At 34.7% G+C, this 18,198-nt stretch overlaps 2 protein-coding genes across 4 annotated transcripts; one reads left to right on the top strand and one right to left on the bottom strand.

The window, feature by feature from the left end:
- Nucleotides 1-383: 383 nt before the first annotated feature.
- LOC114164349 (protein transport protein Sec24-like At3g07100) lies at nucleotides 384-11,552 on the bottom strand. Its single transcript, XM_028048990.1, is given in 15 exon segments — nucleotides 384-824; nucleotides 1,056-1,293; nucleotides 2,707-2,895; nucleotides 2,975-3,297; nucleotides 3,388-3,515; nucleotides 4,397-4,553; nucleotides 4,684-4,833; nucleotides 6,182-6,413; nucleotides 7,777-7,980; nucleotides 8,124-8,231; nucleotides 8,995-9,185; nucleotides 9,641-9,779; nucleotides 9,865-10,602; nucleotides 10,605-10,961; nucleotides 11,336-11,552. Coding segments are annotated over 13 exon segments (3,072 nt in total). The 5' UTR covers nucleotides 10,887-10,961; nucleotides 11,336-11,552; the 3' UTR covers nucleotides 384-824; nucleotides 1,056-1,062.
- Nucleotides 11,553-13,668: 2,116 nt separating this feature from the next.
- On the top strand, nucleotides 13,669-18,081 carry LOC114193523 (ATP-citrate synthase alpha chain protein 2). Of its 3 annotated transcripts, XM_028083365.1 has the most exons (12): nucleotides 13,669-13,917; nucleotides 14,005-14,181; nucleotides 14,604-14,765; nucleotides 14,904-14,984; nucleotides 15,332-15,383; nucleotides 15,731-15,845; nucleotides 15,965-16,046; nucleotides 16,617-16,712; nucleotides 16,852-16,953; nucleotides 17,086-17,202; nucleotides 17,285-17,400; nucleotides 17,724-18,081. In XM_028083365.1, the coding sequence occupies exons 1-12, from the start codon at nucleotides 13,819-13,821 to the stop codon at nucleotides 17,746-17,748; spliced, it is 1,224 nt and encodes a 407-aa protein (XP_027939166.1). In that variant the 5' UTR covers nucleotides 13,669-13,818; the 3' UTR covers nucleotides 17,749-18,081. The 3 variants fall into 3 exon arrangements, with proteins under 3 accessions (XP_027939166.1, XP_027939173.1, XP_027939159.1); XM_028083358.1 differs by having other exon boundaries at nucleotides 13,704-14,181; XM_028083372.1 differs by lacking the exons at nucleotides 17,285-17,400; nucleotides 17,724-18,081 and having other exon boundaries at nucleotides 17,099-17,206.
- Nucleotides 18,082-18,198: the final 117 nt, after the last annotated feature.

The raw sequence follows: 18,198 nt of genomic DNA, 5'->3' as shown, positions 1-18,198 counted from the left end.
ATCAAATAATATTATGATCTAAAATAATAATGATCTTATCTTCCAATTGTGTCGTAGATACCCTCCCGTCCATGGAGGAAAGAATGATTAATAATCTATCGACGTATGTATCACAAATATTAACATATAAAAAGTTATGAAGAAGGTAAACCATAGAATTATGTTTGCATAAATTACAATAGTATAACTTATGAAAATTTAAAAACATTGTAAGATAAATTTTTGTTACCTACATGTTGCAAAATGAAGTGTCCACTAAGTGTAGATGTAAATTGTATGCTAGTGCCCAGAGGCACGATCTCTTTCCCTAAAATTTTATGTACCAAAAATATAGAAATTTTGAAGAAAAATGTTTCAACACTACATATCAGAATAAGTAATAATTGTCAATAATCAAAATTTAAGATTTCGCAAGACTGATTTGACATGCCATCTCTTCTCAGTTCTGTATCTACTTTCTTTTTCTACAATGAAAGAATCAACCATAAGATTACGACAAAAGGAAATTTAAGACACAAAATGACAATATATCTCACAAGGTAAAAATAACAAAAACAAAAAAATCTCCCTTTCTCTCTATCACATGAAAACATGTTTAAATTCAATCTGTGGTAGAGTTTAACCTAATCGATACATCTCAGGATGAATCAACAATCTCCCAAAAGCACCTTACTCACAAATCACGATCAATTTATCCAGGTCAAGGATGCTTGTCACCGGAACGGATAGATTCAATATATTTCCAATGCAGAAAGAAATGGTCCTCACTTGCGAGACAAATAATAAAACCCGTCTTTTAAAAACTGTTTATATAGCCAGGGAAGCTGCCAAAAGAGGGAATCAGCATATAAAGTTGGTAAGTGATTATATTCAGATCACTCTATATAGAGATTTAAAACATAAGCTCTGCCTTCAAGGCACTAAAAATCAGTTTTTCAAGGATAATAATACTACAGTAGTCAGTCATTCATATGGTAAAATTTAGAGTCGATTGATAACCTCTAAAACCACAAGATTTAACTAAACTTTTCTCTAAAAGGGAATATAAGCCATACCTAAATATTATGATTGCTGCACTTGCCGGGATATTTGTAACATCCATTCAGCGTACCCACTGTTACCACCCATCTGGTCCTCAACAAGGTTTGAAAGAAAGAGGAATCCTTCTTTGGGCTGTTCACCTTGCCTCACAAGGTGGCATAACTGGTAATAAGCACGATCTGTATTTCTCAACTTCTCAAGTAACTTCATCAATCTCCTTGACATTTCATTGTCATGCTCACTGAGTGTAGTCTGTTAAAACAAACAAGGCAAACCAAAACCAGATTTTTTTTACTAGGTAAATGAAAGAGGAAGACAAAATAAAATTACTCTACTATGATTTGATGCTATGAATTGGCCATACAAGGAGTTAAGAATAATATCCATAAATATCGATGCAACAAAAAGAAAATATTACAACCGCAACAAATGTTACAGCAGAACTGCTACTATTTAAAATGTTTTAACCAAATTAAATAAAAAAATCCATACCATGTACATATAAATGTTAAAACGAATACAAAAACAAAGTCGAAATTGATGACATATTTGTTTATATATAACGATAAAAAGTCAGATCACAATCTTAAGCAAGCATACAAGTAAAAAGCAATAAAATAGACTAGAAATGCATTTGTTTAAGAGACAAAAAAAAAAGGTCACACTACTTCTATGACTCGTTAATAAGAAAACAGATGTAAGACTAGAGACAAAAAAAAAAAGGTCACAGGTCACACTACTTCTATGACTCGTTAACATGTTTCAAACTTTCCTTCGGCATGTGGTCTATGTTTTCATCTGTGGGCTTCACCAGTGCACAAGAGTAGGTTGAGGAAGGAAGACGGGACTTATTCAAACCAGTCCTAGCGATGACATGGCCATTGCAAGGAGAAAAAAACAGAGGTGATTCAGTATACTGGTCAGATAAGACAAGTTCAGAACCCGTAGAAGGGTATATAGGTGAGGATCATGGCAAACTACTTCGAATTAGGTTTTATCTATTTTTTTTTTTTTTCGTTTTGAAAAGGCTGCCCCAAGAAATCATCAAAAGTGACAGCGTTTAGGGTAAAATGGGATTTCAAAATGGCTCCCTGTAGTGCCACAAACGGCTGCTATTACCACCACGATTGCAACTGCAGAGACTATTCAAAAACTGCACCGCTTCACATCTATCACTGTGCTATTGTCAATGAATTTTTCACACCATTTGACCATTGAATTAAGTATTTTATCATGAAGATGATTGCTCATATCATAGCATTTCATACTTATTTTATACTTAATTGAAATCTCATGGCTAACGTACAATATGCCTTTTCCTATTGTAACACAAAAAATACGAAAGATAAAATTGGCATATAAGATAAACTACAACAAAAACCATATTCTATTAGATGAGGTCAGCCACATGGTTCAATGTCATTTGACTACACGCATGCAAGATCAACATGACAATAACTTATTGGTCAATATTGTACACACACAGGGTGGAACAAGGGAAAGAACATATAATGATTTTACTTAAAATAAAAACCACAAAACAAACAACCCAATTTGAACTAGAGATTGAAATGATAACTAGCTGCTTAAGGTGACAACCTATAATAAATTCTCCTTTGCCTTGAAACTATGAACCTATTTTTGTATGGCAGGAATACACGATACCTTCGATAATTCTGCCGCAAAGTCTGGCCCAAGTAAATTTTTGGCTATGTCCGGTGAAATCACCCTACCAAACCATATAATGAACCGGAAGCCGTCATCATATAAATAAAGGCCCCTAGAATCCAAGCTCTCCCCTGTCAAAGGTAACCTTCTCTCAACACTTTTTAAGTCATCAGCCTGCACAGATGCCTGAAACAAGAAGAAATAACTCATGCATTTTACAGCTGAACCATATTATTTGTAACATTTCAAGGTAAGTAATGTATACCTTCATAAGATATTCATCAAGTCGAATCAAACTAGGATAGAGAAGTTTCAACAGTACTTTTATTGATACAGTCATCATTATGTGTCCTGCCGCACATCGTTCATCCAGTGGAACATCACCATATCCTCCACGTAGAGCTGTTGATCTACACAGGGCTAATCCATATAAAATTAGGAACTTTAGAGACTCGGGATATATCATTCTGTTGGCCAAGCGATGTTGCACAGAATAAAGATTCCGATATTCCCTAAGGGATTTCACAATTCTTAGTTGAACAGCAGTCCGTGCATCTTCCAGTTTTTGGGATAATGTTTTCTCAATTGCTGCAATTATAAAGGCACTGTTATAGAAGACAACAAGCAGCTATCATCCATAATATACATGTCACAAGACCAGAAGACAAATTAATTTACCTAGCCTACTTAACAGCGATACAATAGCACCAGTATCAGCCAAACGATAGATATCTGCCAACTCCGTAACTACTGGAACTGCCATTGTGTGTACTCTTATTCGTCTTTCCCCGCAAGATGCAGTATATCTATTTTGTTGTTAGGGATGCAACTTGCTTAGAAAACATTTTACATCCTAAACATTCTGACAAAAAATGAATATCTAGCATAACAGACATCCCAATAAATGTTAAACAGTGAAGAAGAAATAGTAAAACAAAGCATGATACAATGAGTTGAATGAACTATCAAAAGTGAAAAGAATAGAATTACCATGGAGGAAGTTTTTTATATTTCGGAAGGAAATAAACTCTTCAAAAGTATAAATGAATGTCTAAGCACAGCATCTCAAATGGAGAGTAATGTCTTGAAAGAAAGAATAACTTAATATTTCAATGCAAAAAAAAAAGGGAACGAATCTCTTAATGTTAAATGCACCAAGAAAACAACAATTCCGACAAGTAACATAAATGGCCAATGTACAAGAATGAATAAAAGAGGATAGCATTAGGCAGTCAACTGACAAGATAAAAGTGAAATCTCAATTTATGCTTCTTTATAATACTTTTCAAATGATAAATATTCTTACATTAAGATATAGCAATATAGAACCATAAACATTAGATTAAAAATCATGATTAATAATAAAACCAGTGTACATACTAGGGATCCATTTGTTACAGTTTTTCTTTTCTCAAAATAATCACTTCTTTTAGTTTTTCAGGAGTTTATTCCAGTTTTTAAAATAATGAGAAGTTCAAAAGAAATTAAAATCGGATTAAAAACAGAAGCAATTTGAAGCTTCTCATAAAATCAACTACTTTAAAAAGAATATTCCTATGATTGTAAACAAGCATAAATTAGACTCTGCCTTTCTTCAAATCTCTACAAAAAATAATCACCAGATTATTTTAATCTTTAAACAAACTGGCCCTAGAACTCATCTCAAGAATTATCAAAGTAAGGATACAGCAATGCAACTTGGAAATACATTGTCTGAGTTGTCAATAATGTCTCTTCAAGTGATAACTGCATAGCAAAGGCTTTATCACAATCTACAGCTGGAAGTGCTAACAAATCAGTGGACCGTAGCATAAAGTTTCCATGATAAGTTGTGAAGCGAACACCTATAAACAAACACAGGTAATTATCAGCACTTTCATGCCCATCATACTAGATATAAGTTGCGTGAAACAGAAAATAGACAAAAGGAGGCAATGAAGGAAAATATTTTCAAGACATAATGGAGGCACAGACCTTTTGCACATCTAATACGCATTACAGCTTCCCATGCAGTTTCTCTGGTAAGGTCTCTCTTTAATTCATGTCTCAATTTATCCCCATGAATAGCTGATTGGAAAGCTGGATAGAAATACACTTGACCAGCAGTATATTTTGCCAGAGTTCCTAAATAGCCAGCAAATTATAAATATAATTCACTTTCTCAAGTATAGGATCATTAGCATGCCAAAAAAATAAGAGCTTAAAAGAACACATCTAAGCCTAGGAGAGAATAAAATCTATTATATCTTTTGACTTAATTAAGTTGTCCCTCATAAACTTGGATATTTTCAATTAAGTTCTTATTATATTTTTTGAAATTTTAATATTTTTTAATTGAATTTGCTGTTTAATTTTCCTGTTAATTTAGTGATGTGAGGTTTTATAGTTCATATATAACAATATTGACATTAGTGTAGAACAAGAAGTGACTTTTATTGTTTTCATTAAAAACTAGGATAATAAGGTTGTCATTTTCCTCAATGACTAAAGCGGTCACTACTATCAATGTAGGTGATGATGACAATCCCTTTATCAGTGTAGCTGACAGCAACAATCCCTTTATCAGTGTAGTTGATAACGTGGAAGTCATCGAGAAGAAGCATGACAACCTCGTCATTGAACACATTTTCAATGAAAGCAACAAAAATCACTTGTCGTTTTACATTAACAACGATATCAATTTATATTAGCTACATAATTTCACATTTATTAACACATGGACACAAATAAGCAAAATAATGGAACAAGATAACAGTTAATTAAAAAAATAGACAGCAATGACTTAATTGAAAAATATAAAAATTTTAAGTACTCAATAAAACAAAATTTAATAAGAACTCAATTGAAAATACTTAAATTTATAAGAGACTTAAAACTTAATTAAGCTTATTTTGGGGGAGGGGTGGGTGCTATTTACATAATAACTACACATCAATGCAGAATTTACTAATTTCTTCTAAGCACTTACACGATAGTGCTTTTTTGAAAATACATCCATAGAAAACCGCACATTTCCATATTCCACACATCTATAATCACAACACATCAAGGGAAAATACAGCAATCGTTCAATCTTGTGCATCTTTAATAACACCACCATCAAGGGAAAATATGGCACTCATTAATTTAGGATTATTCAATGACAAAAATAAAGTGATGAACTAACTCTGTATAACTCTTAACTGGATATGAAAGCTATGATGTCATGTATCAAGAGTGGACCATTTATGTGCAATACAAGGTAATCGGAGTTGTTAACTGGCAAGATTGTTATAGAGCAAAGAAAATTTTGACATACTTCGTAAAAGCCCATAAAATCAAGGGATCAAGACATCACAAAACATTTTTCTAACAATAAAGAATCATCTATTAGATTTATCGATCAGAAGTCTTCCAATCCAAATAGAAAGGCAAGGCACTTTTCAAGAGAATCAAAATATCGCATAATTCAGAAGAAAATGTAAAAAATTACCCAAGGAGGCAACATCTGTGTATTTATCACTGAATACATAAACATTTGCTGAGATTTGGTACTTGGAAAACTCAGCAGCCATTTGTTTATAAAATGGATCTTCTGGCAGTCTCAGTCCATGTTCTTTGTCAGTCCCGTAAACACGAGAATCATCTCCACGTAACTTCAAACGGCCAACACCAAGAGATGGGAGTGAGTTTTGAAATATTAACAATTTCCCTCCAAGTTGACTCTGCATAGAGAAGTATGAAAAAAGCACAACAAAGTAACATATAAGTGACAGTGTTAAATGCATAGGAAAAAATGTACCGAAAATTCAATTAGTTCTCAATGGACAGCATTCTCTTATATTTAGCTAACAAAAGGCCCGCCATTTTGCAAAGAATTTAAATTGTTTCTCGCTGTTCCATTTTATTTATTAAGTAACCTTCTCGTAATTTAGTGTGCCCAGCAATGCTTGGAGTAGGAATTGAGCAAAACATTAAATATTGAGATATGCCACATTTGGGTGGTCTGCACTTGGTTGTTTTAACATAACTAATCAATTATAAATTATAAAGTGTGTATAAACAACAGACGCTTTATCACTAGGCAAGTTTTGTTTTCACGGACAACACAACATCATTAGCCTTGAGTATGTATTAAATACAACATAAATAAATGATTAACTTGAGTCAAAGAAACTTAATGCTGACAAAAATTGGAACTTCATAATTGACACTAAATACACCCATGCAAGTATCACAATTTCATAAATTGGGATCCAGTTTTAAATATCATGACTATTTTGTTTTTTTGTCCCTGAAATTAGATTAAGAACCCCCTACTAGAATCCAAAGAAATGTGAATTACCTAGCACATGTCTTACCCAATTCCTACCATAATTCTTTATATATATTGTTAATAAGTGGACTTTAAGCTTAACTCAACCTTACAAAATGGGTTTGTAAGATGAGGTTTGCGCCCACTTTTATACTATAAACTCACTTTATCTTTAGTTAATGTGGGACTTCCAACACACCCCCTCACACCGAGGTATATACATCTTGAGCGTGAGACTGAACATTAATGGGTGGTCCGATAACCGATGGAACTATATGTCCAACAAACACGAATCTCGCTAGTATAGGCTTTAAACTATGGCTCTGATACCATGTTAAGTGGACTTTAAGCCTAATACAACCCTACAAAACCAGCTTGTAAGATAAGATTTACATCCACTTATAAACTATAAATTCGTCTTATGTCTAATCGATGTAAGACTTCTAACATATATTAAATTATCTAGGAGGATAGATCTACATTAGCATTAGTTAAAAAATATTCAAGCACATACTAATATTTCTCCTCGTTAGTATTGACGGTTTTTCTTTCAAGAAAAATAGGTTTGCATTGGAAACATTCAATATCGCCTATCCTCTCATTTTCTACATTGAATATTGACGTCTTAAACTTCACGTAGGTATATGAATCTTAGAGTCAATTAATACCAATTTTTTATCCAATGACTAAGTTCACTATTGTTAAAGAAAAAGCTAGCAAAAGCTATTATGGTATGAAAATTACCACCAAAAGTTGAAAACGGACAAACATACCATAACCATGAATGCAGCCTTAAGAGCAGGACCAAAAGCTGATTCCAAGTTAACATTGTCATGGAACATGGTTGGCAAACTATCTAGGAAGGCTTCTACCACACTTCTTGATTCAGACAAATTAACAAGAAGATCATCTGGCAGCGGAATAAATATATCATCCAGATCTGACACTACCAACATCTGTGGTTGAGTCAGGGAAGACTGCAGAAGCATGAAACACGAATAATCAGTACAAAGTGAATTAGGGGGAAGAGCAGTTGGGTGTTGGTTGAGGGGAAAGAGGGATGGTCAGCGCAGGGCAGACATATATTATTCACTATAGTAATACAAACAATATGGCAAACCTTCATGTTATAAAAATGTATTGTGCTGTCAAAAGTTGCAAACCCGATTTGCGTACGTGGAAAGCCGGGAAGCTCATCCAAGCACGACTTGATTGTATTGGCCACAACCTGCAGTTAGAACAGTAACATCAGCGGTCAAAATAAAGTGCACTACAACACCCCAAAGATAGTTGGAACTTGGGATGAATTGGTTATTAAGTAACCTCAAACGAAAAATGCATCTTACAACCCAAAGTTGCCCGGGAAAATGTTTGTGAAGAAGTAAATGACTAAATGTTACTTCTAGGAAAATTTCATTTTCTACACTTGCACTTTATATATAATATAGGACGATTCGGTGGTCGCAACATCCAAAAGAAACTCGTTCATATAAAAGAAATTCATTCAAAATCCATTCTATACAAAAAGTAATCATGAACAAATTACTCATGCATGCTCATAAAACATAATATGTGAAGGCAAACAAGCAACCCTCGACTATACGTAAGAAATAAACTCAAACAATTATTGTGTTTCAGCAGTCAATAGTCACTAAAAGGAAACAGAATTGAACAATCATTTCAAAGATATGACATTAATTTTAGTGAAAATGAAAACCGCATTCATAAGTTTTCAAGTGAGACTAGAATATTCTCATTTAAATAAACTAATTTAATGCAAGTACATTATAGGATAACTATTTTCTTCTTCATAACTGGAATCAGTGTTATATGAATCATGTACTAATCCTGACTCATTTAACACATAAAAGTAAGGCCATATATCACCCAATAGAATGATTTATTATTTTTCCATAAAAATAAATAAACCAGTGTAAGCTTTATCAAAGTGCAGTACGAGTTGCACATTGAGCCAGAACTAATGTAATTACCTCAATCATGCCACTTCTAACTGCAGATATGGAAACATCAATGAGGAAGAAATACACTGGTGGCATAGGAGGCCGCACCATATACTCAGCAGGGGCAACAAATTCTACAGTCCCCTTTGTAAGCTCAGGCCGTTGATTTATATCAACTCTTTTTCCAGTGGCATCTAGTTGTGCATAATATTCACTAGGAACTGTACATAACACTCAATATATTAACATCATTAGAAAGATACTATACAACCAATAACAATATGCATGATATTATTTATTTTTCAAAACAAGTAATTTTCTTCACAGAAATTTTTAATCATGCAAGTGGGTTACCTGTACATCATAAATAGTTACTGTATATTTATAATGATAGTAATAAACACAGCACAACTGACATCAATATGTAGAGTCGGAAAAACCAGAGAGCAAGTGAAGTATGTGCATTCTATTATGAAATACACCAATGGGCACATCCAAATAATGCAAGTGATACTGGCAGAAATTAAAGAATTTTCAGAGCCACCGAGAAAACCTTTTCTGCGGATAAATGTGTTCAGGCCAAAGTACTTGAATTAAGATCAAACTCCAACTATTTTCTAATTTTGACATTTTATTTTTCAAATGTAAGGGATGAGGTTATGAAAATAAAAAGTACCATCGTTAAGCAAGGTACAAACGTTGCAACGGAACTTTCTTCCTGCTTCCGTAAATGTCATATAAGGATTCACGTATGTGCGACATCTTCTGCAGCGAACAACACTAGCTGGGGCAAAGTTAACTATAGGCACCTCTTCCTGAAAACAAAGAACAGTGAATACTTGCAAGCAAATAAAATGACCATTATGTTTCTTTCGTACAACAGGGTAAAGAAGCACTAACCCCATCAGGAGGTTCAGCAAGCGGAGATACAACTGCTCCAAGTGGAAGGTGCCACCTAGAAGCCAAGGACTGGGAGCTTGGTACGGCACTGGTCGTGAGTCGTAGAAACCGGGGATTGCAGTTCATGGGATACATGTCAACCAAATTCTTTGGCTCAATATCACCTTCCAATGGCCTTGGAAGTTCCTTGGGGTCAAATAATGGATCCATTGTTCCGGGACGAGTTTGCATTGTGAGGGCATTGAAGTCTTCTGCCAAGCCCTGAACACCACCTATATGGGGCATAGATCCAGGTTGCTGCTGCATTGACTGGATACCAGGCGGAGGAGCCACTTGGGGTGATGGAACATAACCTCCTTGATGTGACAAAAAAGGAGAAGCTCCAGCAGGTGGAACAGTCCCAAAATTTCCTTGATTAGCAGGGAAAGCGGAAGGCATGGGTGGACCTTGCATTTCAGGACCAGTCTGCTTACTCGGGTACCCAGGAAAAGACGGCTGAAATGTACGCGGAGGAACATTTGAACCCATATGCGCAGGAGCAGCACCTTGAGGTGGGGGAGAGCCCATTGGGACAAAAGGCATCTGTGGCTGAGCTGGAAGAGACGTGTGAAACGGCGGTGCTAGATTAGGTGCAGAAGATTGAATGGATGGTTGTCCCATAGACGGCGGAGGTCCACGTGGCTGCATTGACGGGGGAAGGGAGGTGCCGGAAACTGCTGAAAGGGTCCAGCAGCCGGCGGGGCATTGGATGGTTGAGGAGGAGGAGGCACTGAAGGATCATTAAACCTCCCTGGTGGTGCAGGTCTAAAACTGGGTGCCCCTGGTCTAGCTGCAGCAGGTCCTGCTGAGGAAAATGGAGTGGCGGCTTGCGAAGGAGCCGGAGGAGCGGGCCGAAAAGGAGGAGGCTCTGATCCAACCACGGAACCGGTTGATGAAAAGGGTGTCACTGTCTGTGCAGCAGGAAAAGGAGGTGGAGAAGGCCTTGAAGGAAAGGTTGGACGACCAGGATTTTCAGTCCCCATAGGTTATTACAAAACAATTCAAATCACTTCGCTCTAATTCAATTAAAACTTAAAACCTCTGTTCCATCACCAAGCCTGTGAAAAGAAAGCAACGAGATGCACGCAACGTTTAATACATAAAAAGTAACCACATGCAACACAGTTCAAATCAACAATGATTATAAGAGAATCGGAAGCAGTTAGGTTAACTTTGGCACAGGCAGCTAGAGCTGAATACATTGAAAATAGCATGAGTAGTGGCATGAACGAGAATTAAGCATTACATACGATTAGTTTAACTAAGAATTAAGGGATGCGCGAATAGAAGTGTTAGGGTTGTGAGAGGAATAGTTTGATGATTTGGATTTAAGTGGTGGAGCTTTCTCGATTGTGACAGATCAATAAAAGGAGGAAAGGGAAGAAGAAGAAGCAGCAGCAGTTGAAAACGAGATCGAGAGAGAGTGACTCACCGAGTTGCGGATTCGGATCGGAGACGCAGAGGCTGATGCGCACCTCACGATTAAGAAGTTATATGTGTTGGACTAAACTAAGGTGAAGACCCTCGCTTGTGTTCTCATACATCAAGAAGAAACCCGGTGACAGCACCTTCCCTGCAAGCACTGCGACTATGATTGAATTTCACCGTTCTTTCCCTTTTTTTTTTCGGTTATCGACACCTCTTCTCGGTACAGAAACATGCGTGGCTGTAATTTGGGCTCGTGACCCAACTTTTGAACTGGACTAGATTGAAGGCCCATTTTATTGATTGATCTTGGAGTTAGTCGTGGACCGGATATGGAACTCAAGAAATTTCTTTATGCACCTTATAACTTCTTACAAATTTCTCTCTGCATGACAGAATTTTCGAAACATATGAAATGTGTTTTGGAATAAAATTTCGGAAACTTATAAAATACTTTCTAGAAGGAGTTTTACAAAATATCAATACATAAAATATGTTTGTAAAAGGTTTTTTTGGAACTCATTAAATACGTTTTGGTAAAAAATTTCCGAAACGAGTGTTTGTTTCTTTTACATTTTCTCTCTTCTTCCATGTTCTGTAGCAATCTTTCTCTCACTTTTTTTTCTCTTCAATAGGTTATTTATGTATTTTTAAAATCTTTATCTTGGTTATTATCTTTTAAAAATATGGTGAAAGGAGGTGTTGGGCTATGGTTACGGACGAAGATGAAGGAGGTGAAGCTCGTACATGTGGCAGAGGAATGGTGGTGCATTCAAGGGTATGCACACCAGTTGCATAATCGGTGCGGTGCATTATGTGTATGGCATCGGTTACGTAACCGATGTATGTGCAAAGAGGAGAGTAACACTGGTTACGTAATGTGTTACTTTTTTTTACTTTTTATATATTTTTTTGTATAATTTTGTTTAAAATTTAATTGTATAACTTTTTTTTAAAATTTGATTGTATAAATTTTTTTACATTCATAAAAATTTAATTTTTTAAAAAAATTCATATAATTTTAATATATTTTTTTAATTCATAATAATCATTTGTAATTATTTTTATAACATCAAATTACAAAATCATTATCTTTTTTCATCAAGGGTATTTTGGTAACTTTATAATTCTATCTATTTTTACAATATATTTTATATATCACATCAATCAAATCTTTTACTAATTTTCATATAACTTATCTCCAAATCCACTCATTTTATCCTTTAAATCCACTCAAAAAAACATACAAATTCATCTACTCAAATTCATACAAATTCATCTTCACATTCTTTCCAAATCCATACCTCAAAGGAACACAAGATAGAAGTTAAAGATTGATTATGTTTAAATATGTATTTTTAAAATATGCGTGATATTATATCAGTATGTGATAATATTGTAATGTTATTAAGTTAATATATAAACTAAAATTAAAGTGAAATATATCAGAACAGATGACAGAATAATCATTGATAAATAAATAAAAAAAGAGAAGAAGGAGAGATAGCCGATTTTATAAAAAACTTGTAAAAAAGTAACGGTCAATTTTTAAAAATTTAATAAATTATTAAATTTAAATGGTAAAATTGGTATTTTGAAATGTAGACAAAAAAAGAGAAATCCTTTATATATTGTCATATATATAAGCTGATAGGGAATAAAATAAATTTACATTATGATTTAAATGACAACAACTTCACTCCTTCTTTGAAAGAAGTTTTTAATTAACCAATAGACAAAAATTAGAAAATGTTAATATATAATGCTTTTTTTATGGTCCCCTTCCCTAATTCGAACCTCAATAAAAGAAAGTGCATAAAAGTATAATAAAAATTAAACGCTTAATCAGACTGATATGACAACATATCTAAATTGAAACCTTGACCTAATTTTACTTACTTAAGAAAATAATTGCGCCGTCCACCAACCCACAAATGATAAATAATGTGTTGAATGGCCACCATTGTTGAGTGCAGAGCGAAGATGACAAAATAGAATCGAGCATGACGATTCACGCACGACATGATCATGCTCATCCTTATCCTACACCAATTCTGCGACCGTTTTATTCTTTCCCTTTTCTTTCGTTAATCAATCTCGTAATTCACATTTTACTCTCCGTCCAGAGATCAATAAAAACAGAAAAACACCCGAGCGAAAGTACAATAAATAAATAAATAAGAAATATTTTATCCCTCAAATTATTGTTTTCACAGTTTTTTTAACATGTTTTATCATTATATTTTTCAAATTTAATGGGTAACCTTTTTAATTCTTATATTATTAAAACTGCAAAAAAGATAATAATTTGGGAGTATATCTAATTATGTAATTTTCGCGTGATTAAAAAAATTGGTAGCGTTGAAAGCAATTACCTATTCGTTCTTCTCTGGCTCCCACAGTGCATAATAAAAGAGCAGAGCACAAAGAACAGAGAACAGAGAACAGAGCACGTACTCTGCATTCCTCATCTGCGTTTGAGATCGTAAAATGGCGAGGAAGAAGATCAGAGAGTATCACTCGAAGAGGCTTCTCAAGGACCACCTCAAACGTCTCGCCTCTATCGACCTCGACATCCTTTCTGCTCAGGTTTCCATAATTCACATGCTGTCTCCTCGTTTTAATTCAATCGATCACTTATTTGACAGGTCTGTTCCCAACTTCGATTCTTCTCAGGTCACACAGTCAACGGACTTCGCTGAATTTACAGACCTCCATCCGTGGTTGTCGTCAATAAAGTTGGTCGTGAAACCGGACATGCTCTTCGGGAAGCGCGGAAAGAGTGGCTTAGTGGCTCTCAATTTGGACATAGCTGAAGTCGCGGAGTTCGTCAAAGCACGCCTTGGCGTTGAGGTCATTCCTCAAAATGAAAACTCTTCATGCCTGCTTTTTTCTGTCTCATTTCAACTTTGATTTTTGTTTAATTGTAGTTTTCTCCTCTGTTACGTTCGTTTCACTTATTTGGCTTTTTGTTGCCTACGTTCTTTTTCATTCTCCTGCTATTTTAGTACTACAATTTCGCTTACCAACCTGACATTCAATATTATCTGATGGAAATGCTAAAGCTGACACTCTGTTACACTGCACGTCTGAATTTCTGTTAAATATTGGACGTCAAGTTGATAGATGAATTTGTAGGAATCGAAATCTGTTAAAAGAAAATTAGAGGAATTAAATTTGCGAAACAATGAAGGAAGGGAGCGAAAAAGTGCAATTAAGTTTTAACATTTGGTCTTCCTTTCCTGAACTTTTTTATTGTATTGAACGTTTGGTAGGTTGAGATGGGAGGTTGCAAGGCGCCTATAACTACTTTCATTGTTGAACCGTTTGTTCCTCATGACCAAGAGTATTATTTGTCCATTGTTTCTGAAAGGCTTGGCTCCACCATCAGCTTCTCCGAATGCGGGGGCATTGATATTGAAGAGAATTGGGATAAGGTGGTATTGACTTATGGTTAAGTTAAATTGAATTAGTGTTATTATTTTACTTGCTTTGTCTAGCATGATGCCTTGTTTGTGCTTCCTTTCTGCAAATGCAACCCTGATGAGATGGGAAGGTTGACTGTTGATTGTCAGGTTAAAACTATATTCCTTCCAACGGAAAAACAGTTGACTCCGGAAGCATGTGCACCGTTGATTGCTACACTTCCCTTGGAGGTCAGTATTTTGGCACTTCCCTTATTTCTCAGTTTCTTGTGTGTTTGCCTTGGAGTTTGTATCATGTTGAGCATTCAAAGATATAGTCTCTAGAATTGCTTTCGCGCTAACTGTAGTTTAGATTTTGCATTCGCTGAAAAAGTGATACAGACGTGACTGCATGATTTGTGATATGTTTAGTGTCGTTTGATTCTAACCTTTTGCACTATCATTATTAAGATTTTGAGAGTTTGTTTGAACTTCTCTTTCTTTAGTATAATGCTTATCAATATTCACTATTTCTTTATTTGTAGAAGCCTTTTTCCATTGTGCGTCTAACAAATGCTTATTCTAACTCTAATTTACAGATTCGGGGGACAATAGGTGATTTCATACTGGGTGTGTTTGCTGTCTTCCAAGGTATGGCATAAGCAAGCTTGAAAACTACTTGATCGCCTCGTGGTTTTGGAACCTAAAGCAAAATATGAATTCTGGAATGTAGAACTAGAAAATGCTTTAGAACTTTAACATGTGCTTTTAAGTCGTCCATCTTAACTCACTAACTTGTGCATGACTAGTCGAGAATGATAATGAATATTGTTTGCTCTATTTAACTTATATAAGATACGGGGAAATTCTAAATACTCAGTTTTGTGCAAGATAGAATTCATTTGTGTTTACTTCTCTCATAAAAAATGCTAACTGTCATTGCTATTCCTATATGCACTATTTAACCTTATTTTAACCCCCATCTTTTTTTTCCATAGATCTGGACTTCAGTTTTCTTGAGATGAATCCATTTACACTGGTGAACGAAAAGCCATATCCACTGGATATGAGAGGGGAATTGGATGACACTGCTGCATTCAAGAACTTCAACAAGTATAATCTTTGATATTATGTTAAGAAATCAATATTTAAATTTTAAGTCATGGAAAATTAGTATCTAGTGATTATGTTATAACTAGTTGTTTCTAATCTATCTATCTTAATGCCTTCAGGTGGGGAGATATAGAGTTTCCATTGCCTTTTGGAAGAGTTCTGAGCCCTACAGAAAGCTTCATTCATTCATTGGATGATAAGGTATTTTTTTTTTTTTTCGGTTTAAATAAGTTTTATATCTTTCATATATTACTTTTTTTGTTTTGACCCATCAATAAATTACTTTTTTTTTAATTTGACCATTTAATAATTGTAGAATTTGATTTAAGTCTTTGGAATTTTTTTATTTAATTCGTAATTTACATTATCTCTTTTAACTAATTTTTGAAATATTTTAAAATTTTCTTTTAATCTCTCAACTTGTTTTTTTATCATAATAACTTATATATGTATAGTTAGATGACGTGTGAGAGAAATTGCTTAATAGATATAATTTTTTCAACACTGATTTAATTAACTGTTGAATAGTAAGAGTGAAAAGCACATACCATACAAAAATTAAATCCAAATATTTTATTTACCAGATATCAAATTTGAAAAGAAATTAATTAGGTACTCTAACTCAAACGTTGGTTATACATTTGAGACAAAAAACCTATTTTAACATATTTTAACCTCAATGTCTGTAAAATCCATGCTTCCCTGTTATAATATTTGCAAGTGGAACTTTTCTGTGTAAAGATTCTTAAATTTTTCTTTTTCATATTACAGACAAGTGCATCGTTGAAATTTACTGTATTGAACCCAAAAGGACGCATCTGGACAATGGTAGCTGGAGGTGGTGCAAGTGTAATTTATGCTGATACTGTAAGCTTCCATATTTTATGGATTAATTTTAATTCTGGCTAAAATTGTAAATAAAGGATCATCTCCAACAGTGATTGATTATTGAAGAACTTATACTTTAGTATGTTATCTAAGTTAATAATATACATGTTGTTACTAGGTTGGAGATTTAGGCTATGCATCAGAGCTTGGTAACTATGCTGAGTATAGTGGAGCACCAAAAGAGGAGGAAGTGTTGCAGTATGCAAGAGTCGTAATTGATGTAAAACTCACATATCCAATTGATATATTCTTTTTCTTTCTTGAGGCTTAAATTTCTCTAATTGGTCACATCTAGTGGCTTTATCACTACATCATTTGTGAAGATTGTGCTCATGAGCCATGACTGTTGCAGTGTGCTACTGCAGACCCTGATGGCCGTAAGAGAGCCCTACTTATTGGAGGTGGCATTGCAAATTTCACTGATGTTGCTGCCACATTCAGTGGGATTATTCGTGCGCTGAAAGAGAAGGTATGTTAATGTTCGTTGTATCCTTAGTACGCTTCAACTTGTTAATTTGAAAGTTGAGTTTGTTTCCCTATCACTCCAACAGGAATCAAAGCTTAAAGCAGCGCGAGTCCACATCTATGTCAGAAGAGGTGGTCCAAACTATCAGACTGGTTTGGTAAAGATGCGTGCATTGGGGAGGAATTGGGAGTACCAATTCAAGTAAGGAATGAGGATGAAAATCTTTCTAGGGATCTCTTTAAAATTTGATATAAATTTGCTCACCTGCTCTCACAAGCGACTTTTAGTTATCAGAATCCGGGACCAATGAGTAGTTACTAAATCTAAATGCTTAGGTTAATCATATATCAGACTATTATAGTGAATGATTTAAATTTTGAAATCTTGCAACTTAGTTCTTTACCTTAAAGCTTAAGCTAGAGAATTTTAAAGCTAAACAGTTGGGCTGCTTTCAATGGAGTCTTGAAATACAAATTATTTTTTCTGTATTGAGTTGTGCGATTGTGGCGATGTTGTGGTTCCAGGTTTATGGACCAGAGGCCACAATGACGGGTATCTGCAAACAAGCTATTGATTGCATCATGTCCGAAGCTTAACGCAGAACAATTTTTGGCTCATGCATTGGTGGCGTTTTGATGGATATAACCAAGCAAGGAGGAATAAGATCCGTGTGGAGAGGATACACGTTGCAAGGAAGTTGTTCTTATCTTTTGTCATTGTTAAATCTGGACTGCAATATGGTCAGAACACTGTTAAATTCCCCAGTAGTATACGACCAAAATGTAATTTTAGTTGACGGCATTATCTTTGAAGTGATGGATTCGATTCAACATCTTTTTCCCATTTGGAGTAGAAATTTACCTCAAAGCAGTCTTTTTAATTTCCAACAATAGGTCAGATTATTGTAAAATGTTTAGAATTCGGTAGTCCTCTTAATTAATAAAAATAAAGGTTAAAATGTTTTCTGCCGAATTTTAGTTCTGCATCGGAAACTGTACT

The sequence above is a fragment of the Vigna unguiculata genome, chromosome 1 (genome assembly GCF_004118075.2).
Source record: "Vigna unguiculata cultivar IT97K-499-35 chromosome 1, ASM411807v1, whole genome shotgun sequence".
NCBI classification, from domain to species: domain Eukaryota; kingdom Viridiplantae; phylum Streptophyta; class Magnoliopsida; order Fabales; family Fabaceae; genus Vigna; species Vigna unguiculata.
This window is presented reverse-complemented; position numbering and strand designations above follow the sequence as displayed.